The sequence below is a fragment of the Eleutherodactylus coqui genome, unplaced genomic scaffold (assembly GCF_035609145.1).
Source record: "Eleutherodactylus coqui strain aEleCoq1 unplaced genomic scaffold, aEleCoq1.hap1 HAP1_SCAFFOLD_89, whole genome shotgun sequence".
Lineage (NCBI taxonomy): Eukaryota > Metazoa > Chordata > Amphibia > Anura > Eleutherodactylidae > Eleutherodactylus > Eleutherodactylus coqui.
The window spans coordinates 349,444-367,570 of record NW_027101717.1 but is presented as its reverse complement, the minus strand read 5'-3'; the positions used below and the strand labels follow the sequence as shown (position 1 = coordinate 367,570).

Below are 18,127 nucleotides of genomic sequence, written 5' to 3'. Positions count from 1 at the left end.
GTCGTTCTCGCTCGCTCTCTGTCGTTCTCGCTCTCTCTCTGTCGTTCTCGCTCTCTCTCTGTCGTTCTCGCTCTCTCTCTGTCGTTCTCGCTCTCTCTCTGTCGTTCTCGCTCTCTCTCTGTCGTTCTCGCTCTCTCTCTGTCGTTCTCGCTCTCTCTCTGTCGTTCTCGCTCTCTCTCTGTCGTTCTCGCTCTCTCTCTGTCGTTCTCGCTCTCTCTCTGTCGTTCTCGCTCTCTCTCTGTCGTTCTCGCTCTCTCTCTGTCGTTCTCGCTCTCTCTCTGTCGTTCTCGCTCTCTCGCTGTCGTTCTCGCTCTCTCGCTGTCGTTCTCGCTCTCTCTCTGTCGTTCTCGCTCGCTCTCTGTCGTTCTCGCTCTCTCTCTGTCGTTCTCGCTCTCTCTCTGTCGTTCTCGCTCGCTCTCTGTCGTTCTCGCTCGCTCTCTGTCGTTCTCGCTCGCTCTGTCGTTCTCGCTCGCTCTGTCGTTCTCGCTCGCTCTGTCGTTCTCGCTCGCTCTGTCGTTCTCGCTCGCTCTGTCGTTCTCGCTCGCTCTGTCGTTCTCGCTCGCTCTGTCGTTCTCGCTCGCTCTGTCGTTCTCGCTCTTTCTCTGTCGTTTTCGCTCTTTCTCTGTCGTTTTCGCTCTTTCTCTGTCGTTCTCGCTCTCTCTCTGTCGTTCTCGCTCTCTCTCTGTCGTTCTCGCTCTCTCTCTGTCGTTCTCGCTCTCTCTCTGTCGTTCTCGCTCTCTCTCTGTCGTTCTCGCTCTCTCTCTGTCGTTCTCGCTCTCTCTCTGTCGTTCTCGCTCTCTCTCTGTCGTTCTCGCTCGCTCTGTCGTTCTCGCTCGCTCTGTCGTTCTCGCTCGCTCTGTCGTTCTGTCCTTCGCTCTCGCTCTCTGTCAGTCTCACTTTCTCTGTCGTTCTCGCTCTCTCTGTCGTTCTCGCTCTCTCTGTCGTTCTCGCTCGCTCTGTCGTTCTCGCTCGCTCTGTCGTTCTCGCTCGCTCTGTCGTTCTCGCTCGCTCTGTCGTTCTGTCCTTCGCTCTCGCTCTCTGTCAGTCTCACTTTCTCTGTCGTTCTCGCTCTCTCTGTCGTTCTCGCTCTCTCTGTCGTTCTCGCTCGCTCTGTCGTTCTCGCTCGCTCTGTCGTTCTCGCTCGCTCTGTCGTTCTCGCTCGCTCTGTCGTTCTCGCTCTCTCTGTCGTTCTCGCTCTCTCTGTCGTTCTCGCTCTCTCTGTCGTTCTCGCTCGCTCTGTCGTTCTCGCTCGCTCTGTCGTTCTCGCTCGCGCTGTCGTTCTCGCTCGCGCTGTCGTTCTCGCTCGCGCTGTCGTTCTCGCTCGCGCTGTCGTTCTCTCTCTTGCTGTCGTTCTCACTCTCGCTGTCGTTCTCGCTCTCTCGCTGTTGTTCTCGCTCTCTCGCTGTTGTTCTCGCTCTCTCGCTGTCATTCTCGCTATCTCCCTCTAACTGCTGCTCTCTCGCTGTCGTTCTCGCTCTCTCCCTCTCTCTGCTGATCTCTCGCTGTCGTTCTCGCTCGCTCACTCTCTCTGCTGATCTCTCGCTGTCGTTCTCGCCCTCGCGCTGTCGTTCTCGCCCTCGCGCTGTCGTTCTCGCCCTCGCGCTGTCGTTCTCGCCCTCGCGCTGTCGTTCTCGCCCTCGCGCTGTCGTTCTCGCCCTCGCGCTGTCGTTCTCGCCCTCGCGCTGACGTTCTCGCCCTCGCGCTGACGTTCTCGGCCTCGCGCTGCCGTTCTCGCTTTCTCGCGCTGCCGTTCTCGCTTTCTCGCGCTGCCGTTCTCGCTTTCTCGCGCTGCCGTTCTCGCTTTCTCGCGCTGCCTTTCTCGCGCTGCCGTTCTCGCTCTCTCGCGCTGCCGTTCTCGCTCTCTCGCGCTGCCGTTCTCGCTCTCTCGCGCTGCCGTTCTCGCTCTCTCGCGCTGCCGTTCTCGCTCTCTCGCGCTGCCGTTCTCGCGCTGCCGTTCTCGCCCTCCCTCTCTCTGTCGCTCTCGCCCTCCCTCTCTCTGTCGCTCTCGCCCTCCCTCTCTCTGTCGCTCTCGCCCTCCCTCTCTCTGTCGCTCTCGCCCTCCCTCTCTCTGTCGCTCTCGCCCTCCCTCTCTCTGTCGCTCTCGCCCTCTCCCTCTCTCTGTCGCTCTCGCCCTCTCCCTCTCTCTGTCGCTCTCGCCCTCTCCCTCTCTCTGTCGCTCTCGCCCTCTCCCTCTCTCTGTCGCTCTCGCCCTCTCCCTCTCTCTGTCGCTCTCGCCCTCTCCCTCTCTCTGTCGCTCTCGCCCTCTCCCTCTCTCTGTCGCTCTCGCCCTCTCCCTCTCTCTGTCGCTCTCGCCCTCTCCCTCTCTCTGTCGCTCTCGCCCTCTCCCTCTCTCTGTCGCTCTCGCCCTCTCCCTCTCTCTGTCGCTCTCGCCCTCTCCCTCTCTCTGTCGCTCTCGCTCTCTCCCTCTCTCTGTCGCTCTCGCTCTCTCCCTCTCTCTGTCGCTCTCGCTCTCTCCCTCTCTCTGTCGCTCTCGCTCTCTCCCTCTCTCTGTCGCTCTCGCTCTCTCCCTCTCTCTGTCCCTCTCGCTCTCTCCCTCTCTCTGTCGCTTTCTCCCTCTCTCTGTCGCTCTCGCTCTCTCCCTCTCCCTCTCTCTGTCGCTCTCTCCCTCTCTCTGTCGCTCTCGCTCTCTCCCTCTCTCTGTCGCTCTCGCTCTCTCCCTCTCTCTGTCGCTCTCGCTCTCTCCCTCTCTCTGTCGCTCTCGCTCTCTCCCTCTCTCTGTCGCTCTCGCTCTCTCCCTCTCGCTCTCTCCCTCTCTCTGTCGCTCTCTCCCTCTCTGTCGCTCTCTCCCTCTCCCTCTCTGTCGCTCTCTCGCTGTCGTTCTCGCTGTCGTTCTCGCTGTCGTTCTCGCTGTCGTTCTCGCTCTCGCGCTGTCGTTCTCGCGCTGTCGTTCTCGCCCTCGCGCTGCCGTTCTCGGCCTCGCGCTGCCGTTCTCGGCCTCGCGCTGCCGTTCTCGCTTTCGCCGTTCTCGCTCTCTCGCGCTGCCGTTCTCGCTCTCTCGCGCTGCCGTTCTCGCTCTGCCGTTCTCGCTCTCTCGCGCTGCCGTTCTCGCTCTCCCGCTGCCGTTCTCGCCCTCGCCGCCGTTCTCGCCCTCCCGGCTGTCGTTCTCGCCCTCCCGGCTGTCGTTCTCGCCCTCCCGGCTGTCGTTCTCGCCCTCCCGGCTGTCGTTCTCGCCCTCCCTCTCTCTGTCGTTCTCGCCCTCCCTCTCTCTGTCGCTCTCGCCCTCCCTCTCTCTGTCGCTCTCGCCCTCCCTCTCTCTGTCGCTCTCGCCCTCCCTCTCTCTGTCGCTCTCGCTCTCTCCCTCTCTCTGTCCCTCTCTCTGTCGCTCTCGCTCTCTCCCTCTCTCTGTCGCTCTCGCTCTCTCCCTCTCTCTGTCGCTCTCGCTCTCTCCCTCTCTCTGTCGCTCTCGCTCTCTCCCTCTCCCTGTCGCTCTCTCCCTCTCCCTGTCGCTCTCTCCCTCTCTCTGTCGCTCTCTCCCTCTCTCTGTCGCTCTCTCCCTCTCTCTGTCGCTCTCTCCCTCTCTCTGTCGCTCTCTCCCTCTCTCTGTCGCTCTCTCTGTCGCTCTCGCTCTCTCCCTCTCTGTCGCTCTCTCCCTCTCTGTCGCTCTCGCTCTCTCGCGCTGCCGTTCTCGCTCTCTCGCGCTGCCGTTCTCGCTCTCTCGCGCTGCCGTTCTCGCTCTCTCGCGCTGCCGTTCTCGCTCTCTCTCGCTGCCGTTCTCGCTCTCCCGCTGCCGTTCTCGCCCTCCCTCTCTCTGTCGTTCTCGCCCTCCCTCTCTCTGTCGCTCTCGCCCTCCCTCTCTCTGTCGCTCTCGCCCTCCCTCTCTCTGTCGCTCTCGCCCTCCCTCTCTCTGTCGCTCTCGCCCTCCCTCTCTCTGTCGCTCTCGCCCTCCCTCTCTCTGTCGCTCTCCCCCTCCCTCTCTCTGTCGCTCTCGCCCTCCCTCTCTCTGTCGCTCTCGCTCTCTCCCTCTCTCTGTCGCTCTCGCTCTCTCCCTCTCTCTGTCGCTCTCGCTCTCTCCCTCTCTGTCGCTCTCGCTCTCTCCCTCTCTGTCGCTCTCGCTCTCTCCCTCTCTGTCGCTCTCGCTCTCTCCCTCTCTGTCGCTCTCGCTCTCTCCCTCTCTGTCGCTCTCGCTCTCTCCCTCTCTGTCGCTCTCTCCCTCTCTGTCGCTCTCTCCCTCTGTGTCGCTCTCTCCCTCTCTGTCGCTCTCTCTCTGTCGCTCTCTCCCTCTCTCTGTCGCTCTCTCGCTGTCGTTTTCGTCTCTCGCTGTCGTTCTCGGTCTCTCGCTGTCGTTCTCGGTCTCTCGCTGTCGTTCTCCCTCTCTCGCTGTCGTTCTCCCTCTCTCGCTGTCGTTCTCCCTCTCTCGCTGTCGTTCTCCCTCTCTCGCTGTCGTTCTCGCTCTCTCGGCGTCTTTCTAGCTCTCTCGGCGTCTTTCTAGCTCTCTCGCTGTCGTTCCTGCTCTCTCCCTCTCCCTGCTGCTCTATCGCTGTCGTTCTCGCTCTCTCCCTCTCTCTGCTGCTCTCTCGCTGTCGTTCTCGCTCTCTCGCTGTCGTTCTCGCTCTCTCGCTGTCGTTCTCGCTCTCTCGCTGTCGTTCTCGCTCTCTCGCTGTCGTTCTCGCTCTCTCGCTGTCGTTCTCGCTCTCTCGCTGTCGTTCTCGCTCTCTCGCTGTCGTTCTCGCTCTCTCGCTGTCGTTTTCGCGCTCTCGCTCTCGTTCTCGCTCTCTCGCTGTCGTTCTCGCTCTCTCGCTGTCTTTCTCGCTCTCTCGCTGTCGTTCTCGCTCTCTTGCTGTCGTTCCTGCTCTCTCCCTCTCCCTCTCTGCTCTATCGCTGTCGTTCTCGCTCTCTCCCTCTCTCTGCTGCTCTCTCGCTGTCGTTCTCGCTCTCTCGCTGTCGTTTTCGCTCTCTCGCTCTCGTTCTCTCGCTGTCTTTCTCGTTCTCTCGCTGTCTTTCTCGTTCTCTCGCTGTCTTTCTCGTTCTCTCGCTGTCTTTCTCGCTCTCTCGCTGTCTTTCTCGCTCTCTCGCTGTCTTTCTCGCTCTCTCGCTGTCTTTCTCGCTCTCTCGCTGTCGTTCTCTCTCTCTCGCTGTCGTTCTCTCTCTCTCGCTGTCGTTCTCTCTCGCTGTCGTTTTCGCGCTCTCGCTCTCGTTCTCACTCTCTCGCTGTCGTTCTCGCTCTCTCGCTGTCTTTCTCGCTCTCTCGCTGTCGTTCTCGCTCTCTTGCTGTCGTTCCTGCTCTCTCCCTCTCCCTCTCTGCTCTATCGCTGTCGTTCTCGCTCTCTCCCTCTCTCTGCTGCTCTCTCGCTGTCGTTCTCGCTCTCTCGCTGTCGTTTTCGCTCTCTCGCTCTCGTTCTCTCGCTGTCTTTCTCGTTCTCTCGCTGTCTTTCTCGTTCTCTCGCTGTCTTTCTCGTTCTCTCGCTGTCTTTCTCGTTCTCTCGCTGTCTTTCTCGTTCTCTCGCTGTCTTTCTCGTTCTCTCGCTGTCTTTCTCGCTCTCTCGCTGTCTTTCTCGCTCTCTCGCTGTCTTTCTCGCTCTCTCGCTGTCGTTCTCTCTCTCTCGCTGTCGTTCTCTCTCGCTGTCGTTCTCTCTCGCTGTCGTTCTCTCTCGCTGTCGTTCTCGCTCTCTCGCTGTCGTTCTCGCTCTCTCGCTGTCGTTCTCGCTCTCTCGCTGTCGTTCTCGCTCTCTCGCTGTCGTTCCTGCTCTCCCCCTCTCCCTGCTGCTCTCTCGCTGTCGTTCTTGCTCTCTCGCTGTCGTTCTTGCTCTCTCGCTGTCGTTCTCGCTCTCTCACTGTCGTTCTCGCTCTCTCCCTCTCCCTGCTGCTCTATCGCTGTCGTTCTCGCTCTCTCCCTCTCTGCTGCTCTCTCGCTGTCGTTCTCGCTCTCTCGCTGTCGTTCTCGCACTCTCGCTGTCGTTCTCGCACTCTCGCTGTCGTTCTCGCACTCTCGCTGTCGTTCGCGCTCTCTCGCTGTCGTTCGCGCTCTCTCGCTGTCGTTCGCGCTCTCTCGCTGTCGTTCGCGCACTCTCGCTGTCGTTCTCGCTCTCTCGCTGTCGGTCTCGCTCTCTCGCTGTCGGTCTCGCTCTCTCGCTGTCGTTCTCGCTCTCTCGCTGTCGTTCTCGCTCTCTCGCTGTCGTTCTCGCTCTCTCGCTGTCGTTCTCGCTCTCTCCCTCTCTCTGTCGTTCTCTCGCTGTCGTTCTCGCTCTCTCCCTCTCTCTGTCGCTCTCTCGCTGTCGTTCTCGCTCTCTCCCTCTCTCTGTCGCTCTCTCGCTGTCGTTCTCGCTCTCTCCCTCTCTCTGTCGCTCTCTCGCTGTCGTTCTCGCTCTCTCCCTCTGCTCTGTCGCTCTCTCGCTGTCGTTCTCGCTCTCCCCCTCTCTCTGTCGCTCTCTCGCTGTCGTTCTCGGTCTCTCGCTGTCGTTCTCGGTCTCTCGCTGTCGTTCTCCGTCTCTCGCTGTCGTTCTCCCTCTCTCGCTGTCGTTCTCCCTCTCTCGCTGTCGTTCTCCCTCTCTCGCTGTCGTTCTCCCTCTCTCGCTGTCGTTCTCGCTCTCTCGGCGTCTTTCTAGCTCTCTCGGCGTCTTTCTAGCTCTCTCGCTGTCGTTCCTGCTCTCTCCCTCTCCCTGCTGCTCTATCGCTGTCGTTCTCGCTCTCTCCCTCTCTCTGCTGCTCTCTCGCTGTCGTTCTCGCTCTCTCGCTGTCGTTCTCGCTCTCTCGCTGTCGTTCTCGCTCTCTCGCTGTCGTTCTCGCTCTCTCGCTGTCGTTCTCGCTCTCTCGCTGTCGTTCTCGCTCTCTCGCTGTCGTTCTCGCTCTCTCGCTGTCGTTTTCGCTCTCTCGCTCTCGCTCTCGTTCTCGCTCTCTCGCTGTCGTTCTCGCTCTCTCGCTGTCTTTCTCGCTCTCTCGCTGTCGTTCTCGCTCTCTTGCTGTCGTTCCTGCTCTCTCCCTCTCCCTCTCTGCTCTATCGCTGTCGTTCTCGCTCTCTCCCTCTCTCTGCTGCTCTCTCGCTGTCGTTCTCGCTCTCTCGCTGTCGTTTTCGCTCTCTCGCTCTCGTTCTCTCGCTGTCTTTCTCGTTCTCTCGCTGTCTTTCTCGTTCTCTCGCTGTCTTTCTCGTTCTCTCGCTGTCTTTCTCGTTCTCTCGCTGTCTTTCTCGTTCTCTCGCTGTCTTTCTCGCTCTCTCGCTGTCTTTCTCGCTCTCTCGCTGTCTTTCTCGCTCTCTCGCTGTCTTTCTCGCTCTCTCGCTGTCGTTCTCTCTCTCTCGCTGTCGTTCTCTCTCTCTCGCTGTCGTTCTCTCTCTCTCGCTGTCGTTCTCTCTCGCTGTCGTTCTCTCTCGCTGTCGTTCTCTCTCGCTGTCGTTCTCTCTCGCTGTCGTTCTCGCTCTCTCGCTGTCGTTCTCGCTCTCTCGCTGTCGTTCTCGCTCTCTCGCTGTCGTTCTCGCTCTCTCGCTGTCGTTCCTGCTCTCCCCCTCTCCCTGCTGCTCTCTCGCTGTCGTTCTTGCTCTCTCGCTGTCGTTCTTGCTCTCTCGCTGTCGTTCTCGCTCTCTCACTGTCGTTCTCGCTCTCTCCCTCTCCCTGCTGCTCTATCGCTGTCGTTCTCGCTCTCTCCCTCTCTGCTGCTCTCTCGCTGTCGTTCTCGCACTCTCGCTGTCGTTCTCGCACTCTCGCTGTCGTTCGCGCTCTCTCGCTGTCGTTCGCGCTCTCTCGCTGTCGTTCGCGCTCTCTCGCTGTCGTTCGCGCTCTCTCGCTGTCGTTCGCGCACTCTCGCTGTCGTTCTCGCTCTCTCGCTGTCGGTCTCGCTCTCTCGCTGTCGGTCTCGCTCTCTCGCTGTCGTTCTCGCTCTCTCGCTGTCGTTCTCGCTCTCTCGCTGTCGTTCTCGCTCTCTCGCTGTCGTTCTCGCTCTCTCCCTCTCTCTGTCGTTCTCTCGCTGTCGTTCTCGCTCTCTCCCTCTCTCTGTCGCTCTCTCGCTGTCGTTCTCGCTCTCTCCCTCTCTCTGTCGCTCTCTCGCTGTCGTTCTCGCTCTCTCCCTCTCTCTGTCGCTCTCTCGCTGTCGTTCTCGCTCTCTCCCTCTGCTCTGTCGCTCTCTCGCTGTCGTTCTCGCTCTCCCCCTCTCTCTGTCGCTCTCTCGCTGTCGTTCTCGCTCTCTCGCTGTCGTTCTCGCACTCTCGCTGTCGTTCTCGCACTCTCGCTGTCGTTCTCGCACTCTCGCTGTCGTTCTCGCTCTCTCGCTGTCGTTCTCGCTCTCTCGCTGTCGTTCTCGCTCTCTCCCTCTCTGTGTCGCTCTCTCGCTGTCGTTCTCGCTCTCTCCCTCTGCTCTGTCGCTCTCTCGCTGTCGTTCTCGCTCTCTCCCTCTCTCTGTCGCTCTCTCGCTGTCGTTCTCGCTCTCTCGCTGTCGTTCTCGCTCTCTCGCTGTCGTTCTCGCTCTCTCGCTGTCGTTCTCGCACTCTCGCTGTCGTTCTCGCACTCTCGCTGTCGTTCTCGCACTCTCGCTGTCGTTCTCGCTCTCTCGCTGTCGTTCTCGCTCTCTCGCTGTCGTTCTCGCTCTCTCGCTGTCGTTCTCGCTCTCTCGCTGTCGTTCTCGCTCTCTCGCTGTCGTTCTCGCTCTCTCGCTTTCGTTCTCGCTCTCTCGCTGTTGTTTTCGCTCTCTCCATCTCGCTGTCATTCTTGCTCTCTCGCTGTCGATCTCGCTCTCTCTCTGTCGTTCTCGCTTTCTCGCTGTCGTTCTCGCTTTCTCGCTGTCGTTCTCGCTTTCTCGGTGTCGTTCTCGCTCTCTCACTGTCGTTCTCGCTCTCTCACTGTCGTTCTCGCTCTCTCGCTGTCGTTCTCGCTCTCTCGCTGTCGTTTTCGCTCTCTCGCTGTCGTTTTCGCTCTCTCGCTGTCGTTTTCGCTCTCTCGCTGTCGTTTTCGCTCTCTCGCTGTCGTTTTCGCTCTCTCGCTGTCGTTCTCGCTCTCTCGCTGTCGTTCTCGCTCTCTCGCTGTCGTTCTCGCTCTCTCGCTGTCGTTCTCGCTCTCTCGCTGTCGTTCTCGCTCTCTCGCTGTCGTTCTCGCTCTCTCGCTGTCGTTCTCGCTCTCTCGCTGTCGTTCTCGCTCTCTCGCTGTCGTTCTCGCTCTCTCGCTGTCGTTCTCGCTCTCTCGCTGTCGTTCTCGCTCTCTCCATCTCGCTGTCCTTCTTCCTCTCTCGCTGTCGATCTCGCTCTCTCGCTGTGGTTCTCGCTCTCTCGCTGTCGTTCTCGCTTTCTCGCTTTCTCGGTGTCGTTCTCGCTCTCTCACTGTCGTTCTCGCTCTCGCTGTCGTTTTCGCTCTCGCTGTCTTTCTCGCTCTCTCGCTGTCTTTCTCGCTCTCTCGCTGTCTTTCTCGCTCTCTCGCTGTCGTTATCGCTCTCTCGCTGTCGTTATCGCTCTCTCGCTGTCGTTATCGCTCTCTCGCTGTCGTTATCGCTCTCTCGCTGTCGTTATCGCTCTCTCGCTGTCGTTATCGCTCTCTCGCTCTCTCCCCCTCTCTCTCGCTGTCGTTCTCGCACTCTCGCTGTCGTTCTCGCTCTCTCCCTCGCTCTCTCGCTGTCGTTCTCGCACTCTCGCTGTCGTTCTCGCACTCTCGCTGTCGTTCTCGCACTCTCGCTGTCGTTCTCGCACTCTCGCTGTCGTTCTCGCACTCTCGCTGTCGTTCTCGCACTCTCGCTGTCGTTCTCGCTCTCTCGTTCTCGCTCTTGTTCTCGCTCTCTCGCTGTCGTTCGCGCTCTGTCGTTCGCGCTCTGTCGTTCGCGCTCTGTCGTTCGCGCTCTGTCGTTCGCGCTCTGTCGTTCGTGCTCTCTCGCTGTCTTTCTCGCTCTCTCCCTCTCTCTGTCCCTCTCTCTGTCGCTCTCGCTCTCTCCCTCTCTCTGTCGCTCTCGCTCTCTCCCTCTCTCTGTCGCTCTCGCTCTCTCCCTCTCTCTGTCGCTCTCGCTCTCTCCCTCTCTCTGTCGCTCTCGCTCTCTCCCTCTCCCTGTCGCTCTCGCTCTCTCCCTCTCCCTGTCGCTCTCTCCCTCTCCCTGTCGCTCTCTCCCTCTCCCTGTCGCTCTCTCCCTCTCTCTGTCGCTCTCTCCCTCTCTCTGTCGCTCTCTCCCTCTCTCTGTCGCTCTCTCCCTCTCTCTGTCGCTCTCTCCCTCTCTCTGTCGCTCTCTCTGTCGCTCTCGCTCTCTCCCTCTCTGTCGCTCTCTCCCTCTCGCGCTGCCGTTCTCGCTCTCTCGCGCTGCCGTTCTCGCTCTCTCGCGCTGCCGTTCTCGCTCTCTCGCGCTGCCGTTCTCGCTCTCTCGCGCTGCCGTTCTCGCTCTCTCTCGCTGCCGTTCTCGCTCTCCCGCTGCCGTTCTCGCCCTCCCTCTCTCTGTCGTTCTCGCCCTCCCTCTCTCTGTCGCTCTCGCCCTCCCTCTCTCTGTCGCTCTCGCCCTCCCTCTCTCTGTCGCTCTCGCTCTCCCTCTCTCTGTCGCTCTCGCCCTCCCTCTCTCTGTCGCTCTCGCCCTCCCTCTCTCTGTCGCTCTCCCCCTCCCTCTCTCTGTCGCTCTCGCCCTCCCTCTCTCTGTCGCTCTCGCTCTCTCCCTCTCTCTGTCGCTCTCGCTCTCTCCCTCTCTGTCGCTCTCGCTCTCTCCCTCTCTGTCGCTCTCGCTCTCTCCCTCTCTGTCGCTCTCTCCCTCTCTGTCGCTCTCTCCCTCTCTCTGTCGCTCTCTCCCTCTCTCTGTCGCTCTCTCCCTCTCTCTGTCGCTCTCTCGCTGTCGTTTTCGTCTCTCGCTGTCGTTCTCGGTCTCTCGCTGTCGTTCTCGGTCTCTCGCTGTCGTTCCTGCTCTCTCCCTCTCCCTGCTGCTCTCTCGCTGTCGTTCTCGCTCTCTCCCTCTCTGCTGCTCTCTCGCTGTCGTTCTCGCTCTCTTGCTGTCGTTCTCGCTCTCTCCCTCTCTCTCTCGCTGTCGTTCTCGCTCTCTCGCTGTCGTTCTCGCTCTCTCGCTGTCGTTCTCGCTCTCTCGCTGTCGTTCTCGCTCTCTCGCTGTCGTTCTCGCTCTCTCCCTCTCTGCTGCTCTCTCGCTGTCGTTCTCGCTCTCTCGCTGTCGTTCTCGCTCTCTCGCTGTCGTTCTCGCTCTCTCGCTGTCGTTCTCGCACTCTCGCTGTCGTTCGCGCTCTCTCGCTGTCGTTCGCGCTCTCTCGCTGTCGTTCGCGCTCTCTCGCTGTCGTTCGCGCTCTCTCGCTGTCGTTCGCGCTCTCTCGCTGTCGTTCTCGCTCTCTCGCTGTCGTTCTCGCTCTCTCGCTGTCGTTCTCGCTCTCTCGCTGTCGTTCTCGCTCTCTCGCTGTCGTTCTCGCTCTCTCGCTGTCGTTCTCGCTCTCTCGCTGTCGTTCTCGCTCTCTCGCTGTCGTTCTCGCTCTCTCGCTGTCGTTTTCGCTCTCTCGCTGTCGTTTTCGCTCTCTCGTTGTCTTTCTCTCTCTCTCGCTGTCTTTCTCGCTCTCTCGCTGTCTTTCTCGCTCTCTCGCTGTCGTTATCGCTCTCTCGCTGTCTTTCTCGCTCTCTCGCTGTCGTTATCGCTCTCTCGCTGTCGTTATCGCTCTCTCGCTGTCGTTATCGCTCTCTCGCTGTCGTTATCGCTCTCTCGCTGTCGTTATCGCTCTCTCGCTGTCGTTATCGCTCTCTCCCTCTCTCTCTCGCTGTCGTTGTCGCTCTCTCGCTGTCGTTGTCGCTCTCTCGCTGTCGTTGTCGCTCTCTCGCTGTCGTTCTCGTTCTCGCTGTCGTTCTCGCTCTCGCTGTCGTTCTCGCTCTCTCGCTGTCGTTCTCGCTCTCTCGCTGTCGTTCTCGCTCTCTCGCTGTCGTTCTCGCTCTCTCGCTGTCGTTCTCGCTCTCTCGCTGTCGTTCTCGCTCTCTCGCTGTCGTTCTCGCTCTCTCGCTGTCGTTCTCGCTCTCTCGCTGTCGTTCTCGCTCTCTCGCTGTCGTTCTCGCTCTCTCGCTGTCGTTGTCGCTCTCTCGCTGTCGTTCCTGCTCTCTCCCTCTCCCTGCTGCTCTCTCGCTGTCGTTCTCGCTCTCTCCCTCTCTGCTGCTCTCTCGCTGTCGTTCTCGCTCTCTTGCTGTCGTTCTCGCTCTCTCCCTCTCTCTCTCGCTGTCGTTCTCGCTCTCTCGCTGTCGTTCTCGCTCTCTCGCTGTCGTTCTCGCTCTCTCGCTGTCGTTCTCGCTCTCTCGCTGTCGTTCTCGCTCTCTCGCTGTCGTTCTCGCTCTCTCGCTGTCGTTCTCGCTCTCTCGCCGTCGTTGTCGCGCTCTCGCCGTCGTTGTCGCTCTCTCGCCGTCGTTCTCGTTCTCGCTCTCGTTCTCGCTCTCGTTCTCGCTCTCGCTGTCGTTCTCGCTCTCTCGCTGTCGTTCTCGCTCTCTCGCTGTCGTTCTCGCTCTCTCGCTGTCGTTCTCGCTCTCTCGCTGTCGTTCTCGCTCTCTCGCTGTCGTTCTCGCACTTTCGCTGTCGTTCTCGCACTTTCGCTGTCGTTCTCGCACTTTCGCTGTCGTTCTCGCACTCTCGCTGTCGTTCTCGCACTCTCGCTGTCGTTCTCGCACTCTCGCTGTCGTTCTCGCACTCTCGCTGTCGTTCTCGCACTCTCGCTGTCGTTCTCGCTCTCTCGCTGTCGTTCTCGCTCTCTCGCTGTCGTTCTCGCTCTCTCGCTGTCGTTCTCGCTCTCTCGCTGTCGTTCTCGCTCTCTCGCTGTCGTTCTCGCTCTCTCGCTGTCGTTCTCGCTCTCTCGCTGTCGTTCTCGCACTTTCGCTGTCGTTCTCGCACTCTCGCTGTCGTTCTCGCACTCTCGCTGTCGTTCTCGCACTCACGCTGTCGTTCTCGCACTCTCGCTCTCTCGTTCTCGCTCTCGTTCTCGCTCTCTCGTTCTCGCTCTCTCGTTCTCGCTCTCGTTCTCGCTCTCTCGTTCTCGTTCGCGCGCTGTCGTTCGCGCGCTGTCGTTCGCGCGCTGTCGTTCGCGCGCTGTCGTTCGCGCGCTGTCGTTCGCGCGCTGTCGTTCGCGCGTTCGCGCGCTCTCGCGCCGTCGTTCGCGCTCTCGCGCCGTCGTTCGCGCTCTCGCGCCGTCGTTCGCGCTCTCGCGCCGTCGTTCGCGCTCTCGCGCCGTCGTTCGCGCTCTCGCGCCGTCGTTCGCGCTCTCGCGCCGTCGTTCTCGCTCTCGCGCCGTCGTTCTCGCACTCTCGCCGTCGTTCTCGCACTCTCGCCGTCGTTCTCGCTCTCTCGCCGTCGTTCTCGCTCTCGCGCCGTCGTTTTCGCTCTCGCGCCGTCGTTCTCGCACTCTCGCCGTCGTTCTCGCACTCTCGCCGTCGTTCTCGCTCTCTCGCCGTCGTTCTCGCTCTCTCGCCGTCGTTCTCGCTCTCTCGCCGTCGTTCTCGCTCTCTCGCCGTCGTTCTCGCTCTCTCGCCGTCGTTCTCGCACTTTCGCCGTCGTTCTCGCTCTCTCGCTGTCGTTCTCGCTCTCTCGCTGTCGTTCTCGCACTTTCGCTGTCGTTCTCGCTCTCTCGCTGTCGTTCTCGCTCTCTCGCTGTCGTTCTCGCTCTCTCGCTGTCGTTCTCGCTCTCTCGCTGTCGTTCTCGCTCTCTCGCTGTCGTTCTCGCTCTCTCGCTGTCGTTCTCGCTCTCTCGCTGTCGTTCTCGCACTTTCGCTGTCGTTCTCGCTCTCTCGCTGTCGTTCTCGCACTTTCGCTGTCGTTCTCGCACTCTCGCTGTCGTTCTCGCACTCTCGCTGTCGTTCTCGCACTCACGCTGTCGTTCTCGCACTCTCGCTCTCTCGTTCTCGCTCTCGTTCTCGCTCTCTCGTTCTCGCTCTCTCGTTCTCGCTCTCGTTCTCGCTCTCTCGTTCTCGTTCGCGCGCTGTCGTTCGCGCGCTGTCGTTCGCGCGCTGTCGTTCGCGCGCTGTCGTTCGCGCGCTGTCGTTCGCGCGCTGTCGTTCGCGCGCTGTCGTTCGCGCGCTGTCGTTCGCGCGCTGTCGTTCGCGCGCTGTCGTTCGCGCGCTGTCGTTCGCGCGTTCGCGCGCTCTCGCGCCGTCGTTCGCGCTCTCGCGCCGTCGTTCGCGCTCTCGCGCCGTCGTTCGCGCTCTCGCGCCGTCGTTCGCGCTCTCGCGCCGTCGTTCGCGCTCTCGCGCCGTCGTTCTCGCACTCTCGCGCCGTCGTTCTCGCACTCTCGCCGTCGTTCTCGCACTCTCGCCGTCGTTCTCGCTCTCTCGCCGTCGTTCTCGCTCTCGCGCCGTCGTTTTCGCTCTCGCGCCGTCGTTCTCGCACTCTCGCCGTCGTTCTCGCACTCTCGCCGTCGTTCTCGCTCTCTCGCCGTCGTTCTCGCTCTCTCGCCGTCGTTCTCGCTCTCTCGCCGTCGTTCTCGCTCTCTCGCCGTCGTTCTCGCTCTCTCGCCGTCGTTCTCGCACTTTCGCCGTCGTTCTCGCTCTCTCGCTGTCGTTCTCGCTCTCTCGCTGTCGTTCTCGCACTTTCGCTGTCGTTCTCGCTCTCTCGCTGTCGTTCTCGCTCTCTCGCTGTCGTTCTCGCTCTCTCGCTGTCGTTCTCGCTCTCTCGCTGTCGTTCTCGCTCTCTCGCTGTCGTTCTCGCACTTTCGCTGTCGTTCTCGCACTTTCGCTGTCGTTCTCGCACTTTCGCTGTCGTTCTCGCACTCTCGCTGTCGTTCTCGCACTCTCGCTGTCGTTCTCGCACTCTCGCTGTCGTTCTCGCACTCACGCTGTCGTTCTCGCACTCTCGCTCTCTCGTTCTCGCTCTCGTTCTCGCTCTCTCGTTCTCGCTCTCTCGTTCTCGCTCTCGTTCTCGCTCTCTCGTTCTCGTTCGCGCGCTGTCGTTCGCGCGCTGTCGATCGCGCGCTGTCGTTCGCGCGCTGTCGTTCGCGCGCTGTCGTTCGCGCGCTGTCGTTCGCGCGCTGTCGTACGCGCGCTGTCGTTCGCGCGCTGTCGTTCGCGCTCTCGCGCTGTCGTTCGCGCTCTCGCGCCGTCGTTCGCGCTCTCGCGCCGTCGTTCGCGCTCTCGCGCCGTCGTTCTCGCTCTCGCGCCGTCGTTCTCGCTCTCGCGCCGTCGTTCTCGCTCTCGCGCCGTCGTTTTCGCTCTCGCGCCGTCGTTTTCGCTCTCGCGCCGTCGTTTTCGCTCTCGCGCCGTCGTTTTCGCTCTCGCGCCGTCGTTTTCGCTCTCGCGCCGTCGTTTTCGCTCTCTCGCGCCGTCGTTTTCGCTCTCTCGCGCCGTCGTTTTCGCTCTCGCGCCGTCGTTTTCGCTCTCGCGCCGTCGTTTTCGCTCTCGCGCCGTCGTTTTCGCTCTCGCGCCGTCGTTTTCGCTCTCGCGCCGTCGTTTTCGCTCTCGCGCCGTCGTTTTCGCTCTCGCGCCGTCGTTTTCGCTCTCGCGCCGTCGTTTTCGCTCTCGCGCCGTCGTTTTCGCTCTCGCGCCGTCGTTCGCGCTCTCGCGCCGTCGTTCGCGCTCTCGCGCCGTCGTTCGCGCTCTCGCGCCGTCGTTCGCGCTCTCGCGCCGTCGTTCGCGCTCTCGCGCCGTCGTTCGCGCTCTCTCGCCGTCGTTCTCGCTCTCTCGCCGTCGTTTTCGCTCTCTCGCCGTCGTTTTCGCTCTCTCGCCGTCGTTTTCGCTCTCTCGCCGTCGTTTTCGCTCTCTCGCCGTCGTTTTCGCTCTCTCGCCGTCGTTTTCGCTCTCTCGCCGTCGTTTTCGCTCTCTCGCCGTCGTTCTCGCTCTCTCGCCGTCGTTCTCGCTCTCTCCCTCTCTCTGCTGCTCTTTCGCTGTCGTTCTCGCTCTCTCCCTCTCTCTGTCGCTCTCTCGCTCTTGTTCTCGCTCTCTCGCTCTTGTTCTCGCTCTCTCGCTGTCGTTCTCGCTCTCTCGCTCTTGTTCTCGCTCTCTCGCTGTCGTTCTCGCTCTCTCGCTGTCGTTCTCGCTCTCTCGCTGTCGTTCTCGCTCTCTCGCTGTCGTTCTCGCTCTCTCGCTGTCGTTCTCGCTCTCTCGCTGTCGTTCTCGCTCTCTCGCTGTCTTTCTCGCTCTCTCGCTGTCTTTCTCGCTCTCTCGCTGTCGTTATCGCTCTCTCGCTGTCGTTATCGCTCTCTCGCTGTCGTTATCGCTCTCTCGCTGTCGTTATCGCTCTCTCGCTGTCGTTATCGCTCTCTCGCTGTCGTTATCGCTCTCTCGCTGTCGTTCTCGCTCTCTCGCTGTCGTTCTCGCTCTCTCGCTGTCGTTATCGCTCTCTCCCTCTCTCTCTCGCTGTCGTTCTCGCTCTCTCGCTATCGTTCTCGCACACTCTTGCTGTCGTTCTCGCTCTCGTTCTCGCTCTCTCGCTCTCGTTCTCGCTGTCGTTCTCGCTCTCTCGCCTTCTCGTTCTCGCCTTCTCGTTCTCGCCTTCTCGTTCTCGCGCTCTCGTTCTCGCTCTCGTACTCGCTCTCTCGTTCTCGCTCTCGTTCTCGCTCTCTCGCTCTCGTTCTCGCTCTCTCTCGTTCTCGCACTCTCGCTGTCAGTCTCGTTCTCGCTCTCGTTTTCGCTCTCTCGCTCTCGTTCTCGCTCTCTCTCTGCTGCTCGCACGCCCCAGAGAATTCTTGTAGCGGGACCCAACCCGAGCGCCTGCAGAGAGTACCACGGACTCACCCGCGGCTCCGGCTGCCGGGTAGCCGGCGCATGCGCAGAGCGGAGCCGGCGGCCAGTGAGTGACGTTTCTGCGAGCCTCGCACAGAATTAGAACATGCTGCGATTTGTTTGCTGCGCATGATTTCGCACAGATAAACCGTGGCCGTCTGCATAGGATTGCGTGCTGTAATGCAATCCTATACAGGCGGCCAGGGGCACAAATTCTGGGGGGAATCCCGCCGCGGAATTTCCACCCGTCTGCAGGCGGCCTAACTGTGGATAATTTCCACTAGTTTTCTCAAAAGTGGTCTGATTGGTAACTTTGTTTTCTGTTGCAGATGGTTTCCATAACAATGGTGCAATACTACTATATTGTAGTTCTCCTTCTTAGACCTGTGTACACATACATATGCATATTGTATCTGAAAACATATAAAATAGCAGAATTATACCATATGGTCCAGCTAGTCTGCCTTATTGTTTTTCCTTTAGGATAAGGGCATAGTGTATGTACATATTTGATGATGCACATCTATTTCTATCCACCTTACTTGTTGGTGTGACATCTGTACCAAGATGATGCCTTTGGCGTTGCAGAGAGGTAGAGCTTTGTTTGACATGGTGGGTATCTTCCATTGTCTATGACTGGTCTTCAGGATATTTGTGTGTAGGTGCCTCTTTGTAAAGAGGGACAGAGTCCACAGCTAAGGAATAATTTAACTGTCAATCACCATTACAATAGAAGATATTTTGAGAATCTGGAGTGCAACTTGCTCTCTCCAGTGTAAATCCAGCTTCAGGGAGAGATGCTACTTATGGGCTGTGTGTTTGGTCTCTAGGCTAAAATTTGCCAGGCAGTTCCTGCTTTTCCGGAAGCTCTTTAAAAAAATGAGGAAAAAAGAAAAAAAACTAATGGGTGGTTCCCTCATGCTACAAGTACTTCCTTTTCTCTACCCTTACTTTTATTTAGCCAAATTTTAACCAAAGCCATTCTCCTGTGGATGATGGGGCACTGCAGCTTTTGTGCCTATGTCATCACTATGTACACTAACGCCAGCTTCACATGGACGGACACCTATTGTGGAATCTGTGATGGGCATCCACGTGTAGGATGCGCAGCAAAACTTATGCATTGAAAGGCATGTACAATCGCTTTTTCGCTCACACTCACTGACGCGAATTGTGTGTTCAGCAAGCGGAGGAAAATCGCAGCATGCTTGGTTTTGCTGCGGACCGTCTCAATTGAGGTCTCAAAAGGTGCTACCTATTCTCTGAGGAAGATTGCGTCAAATGGGAGGTTGTGCCTAAAGTAGACATCCCAATGGAAAAAGTTGCTAAGCGTACATCATTACCTTTTAAGGACGCTACACAGACCCTACAGACCGAAAAGCGCAGAGCCTCCTGACGAAAATGTTGGAGGCGGCCTTAAACCTGCTTACACCTGGAATGGCAGCCACTTGCGTGGCTAAAACTCTCAATGTCTGGCTGAGTCAACTAGAGCTATACATCCTGAACAAATCCCCCGCAAGCAAATCCTAGACTCGTTGCAATCTTGAGGATCGATA

General features: G+C 59.7%; 4 protein-coding genes across 11 annotated transcripts in view; 1 reads left to right on the top strand and 3 right to left on the bottom strand.

The window, feature by feature from the left end:
• The window catches only part of LOC136590921 (bromodomain and PHD finger-containing protein 3-like), a 192,211-nt gene that overhangs the window by 41,587 nt on the left and 132,497 nt on the right, over window positions 1-18,127 (top strand). The window lies entirely within an intron of this gene.
• LOC136590925 (octapeptide-repeat protein T2-like) lies at window positions 1,048-4,301 on the bottom strand (the record flags this gene model as incomplete). The annotated part of the gene is made up of 5 exons (XM_066588439.1): window positions 1,048-1,344; window positions 2,582-2,632; window positions 2,882-3,262; window positions 3,739-3,987; window positions 4,239-4,301. Coding segments are annotated over 5 exons (1,041 nt in total), but the record flags the coding sequence as incomplete, so codon positions are not given.
• Window positions 5,807-7,703, bottom strand: LOC136590924 (octapeptide-repeat protein T2-like; the record flags this gene model as incomplete). Its single annotated transcript, XM_066588438.1, has 3 exons — window positions 5,807-5,875; window positions 6,786-6,917; window positions 7,641-7,703. Coding segments are annotated over 3 exons (264 nt in total), but the record flags the coding sequence as incomplete, so codon positions are not given.
• LOC136590926 (octapeptide-repeat protein T2-like) lies at window positions 8,014-17,182 on the bottom strand (the record flags this gene model as incomplete). Its single annotated transcript, XM_066588441.1, has 7 exons — window positions 17,114-17,182; window positions 12,801-12,923; window positions 9,794-9,942; window positions 9,660-9,680; window positions 9,508-9,528; window positions 9,258-9,308; window positions 8,014-8,056 (listed from the first exon to the last, which is right to left on the bottom strand). Coding segments are annotated over exons 1-7 (477 nt in total), but the record flags the coding sequence as incomplete, so codon positions are not given.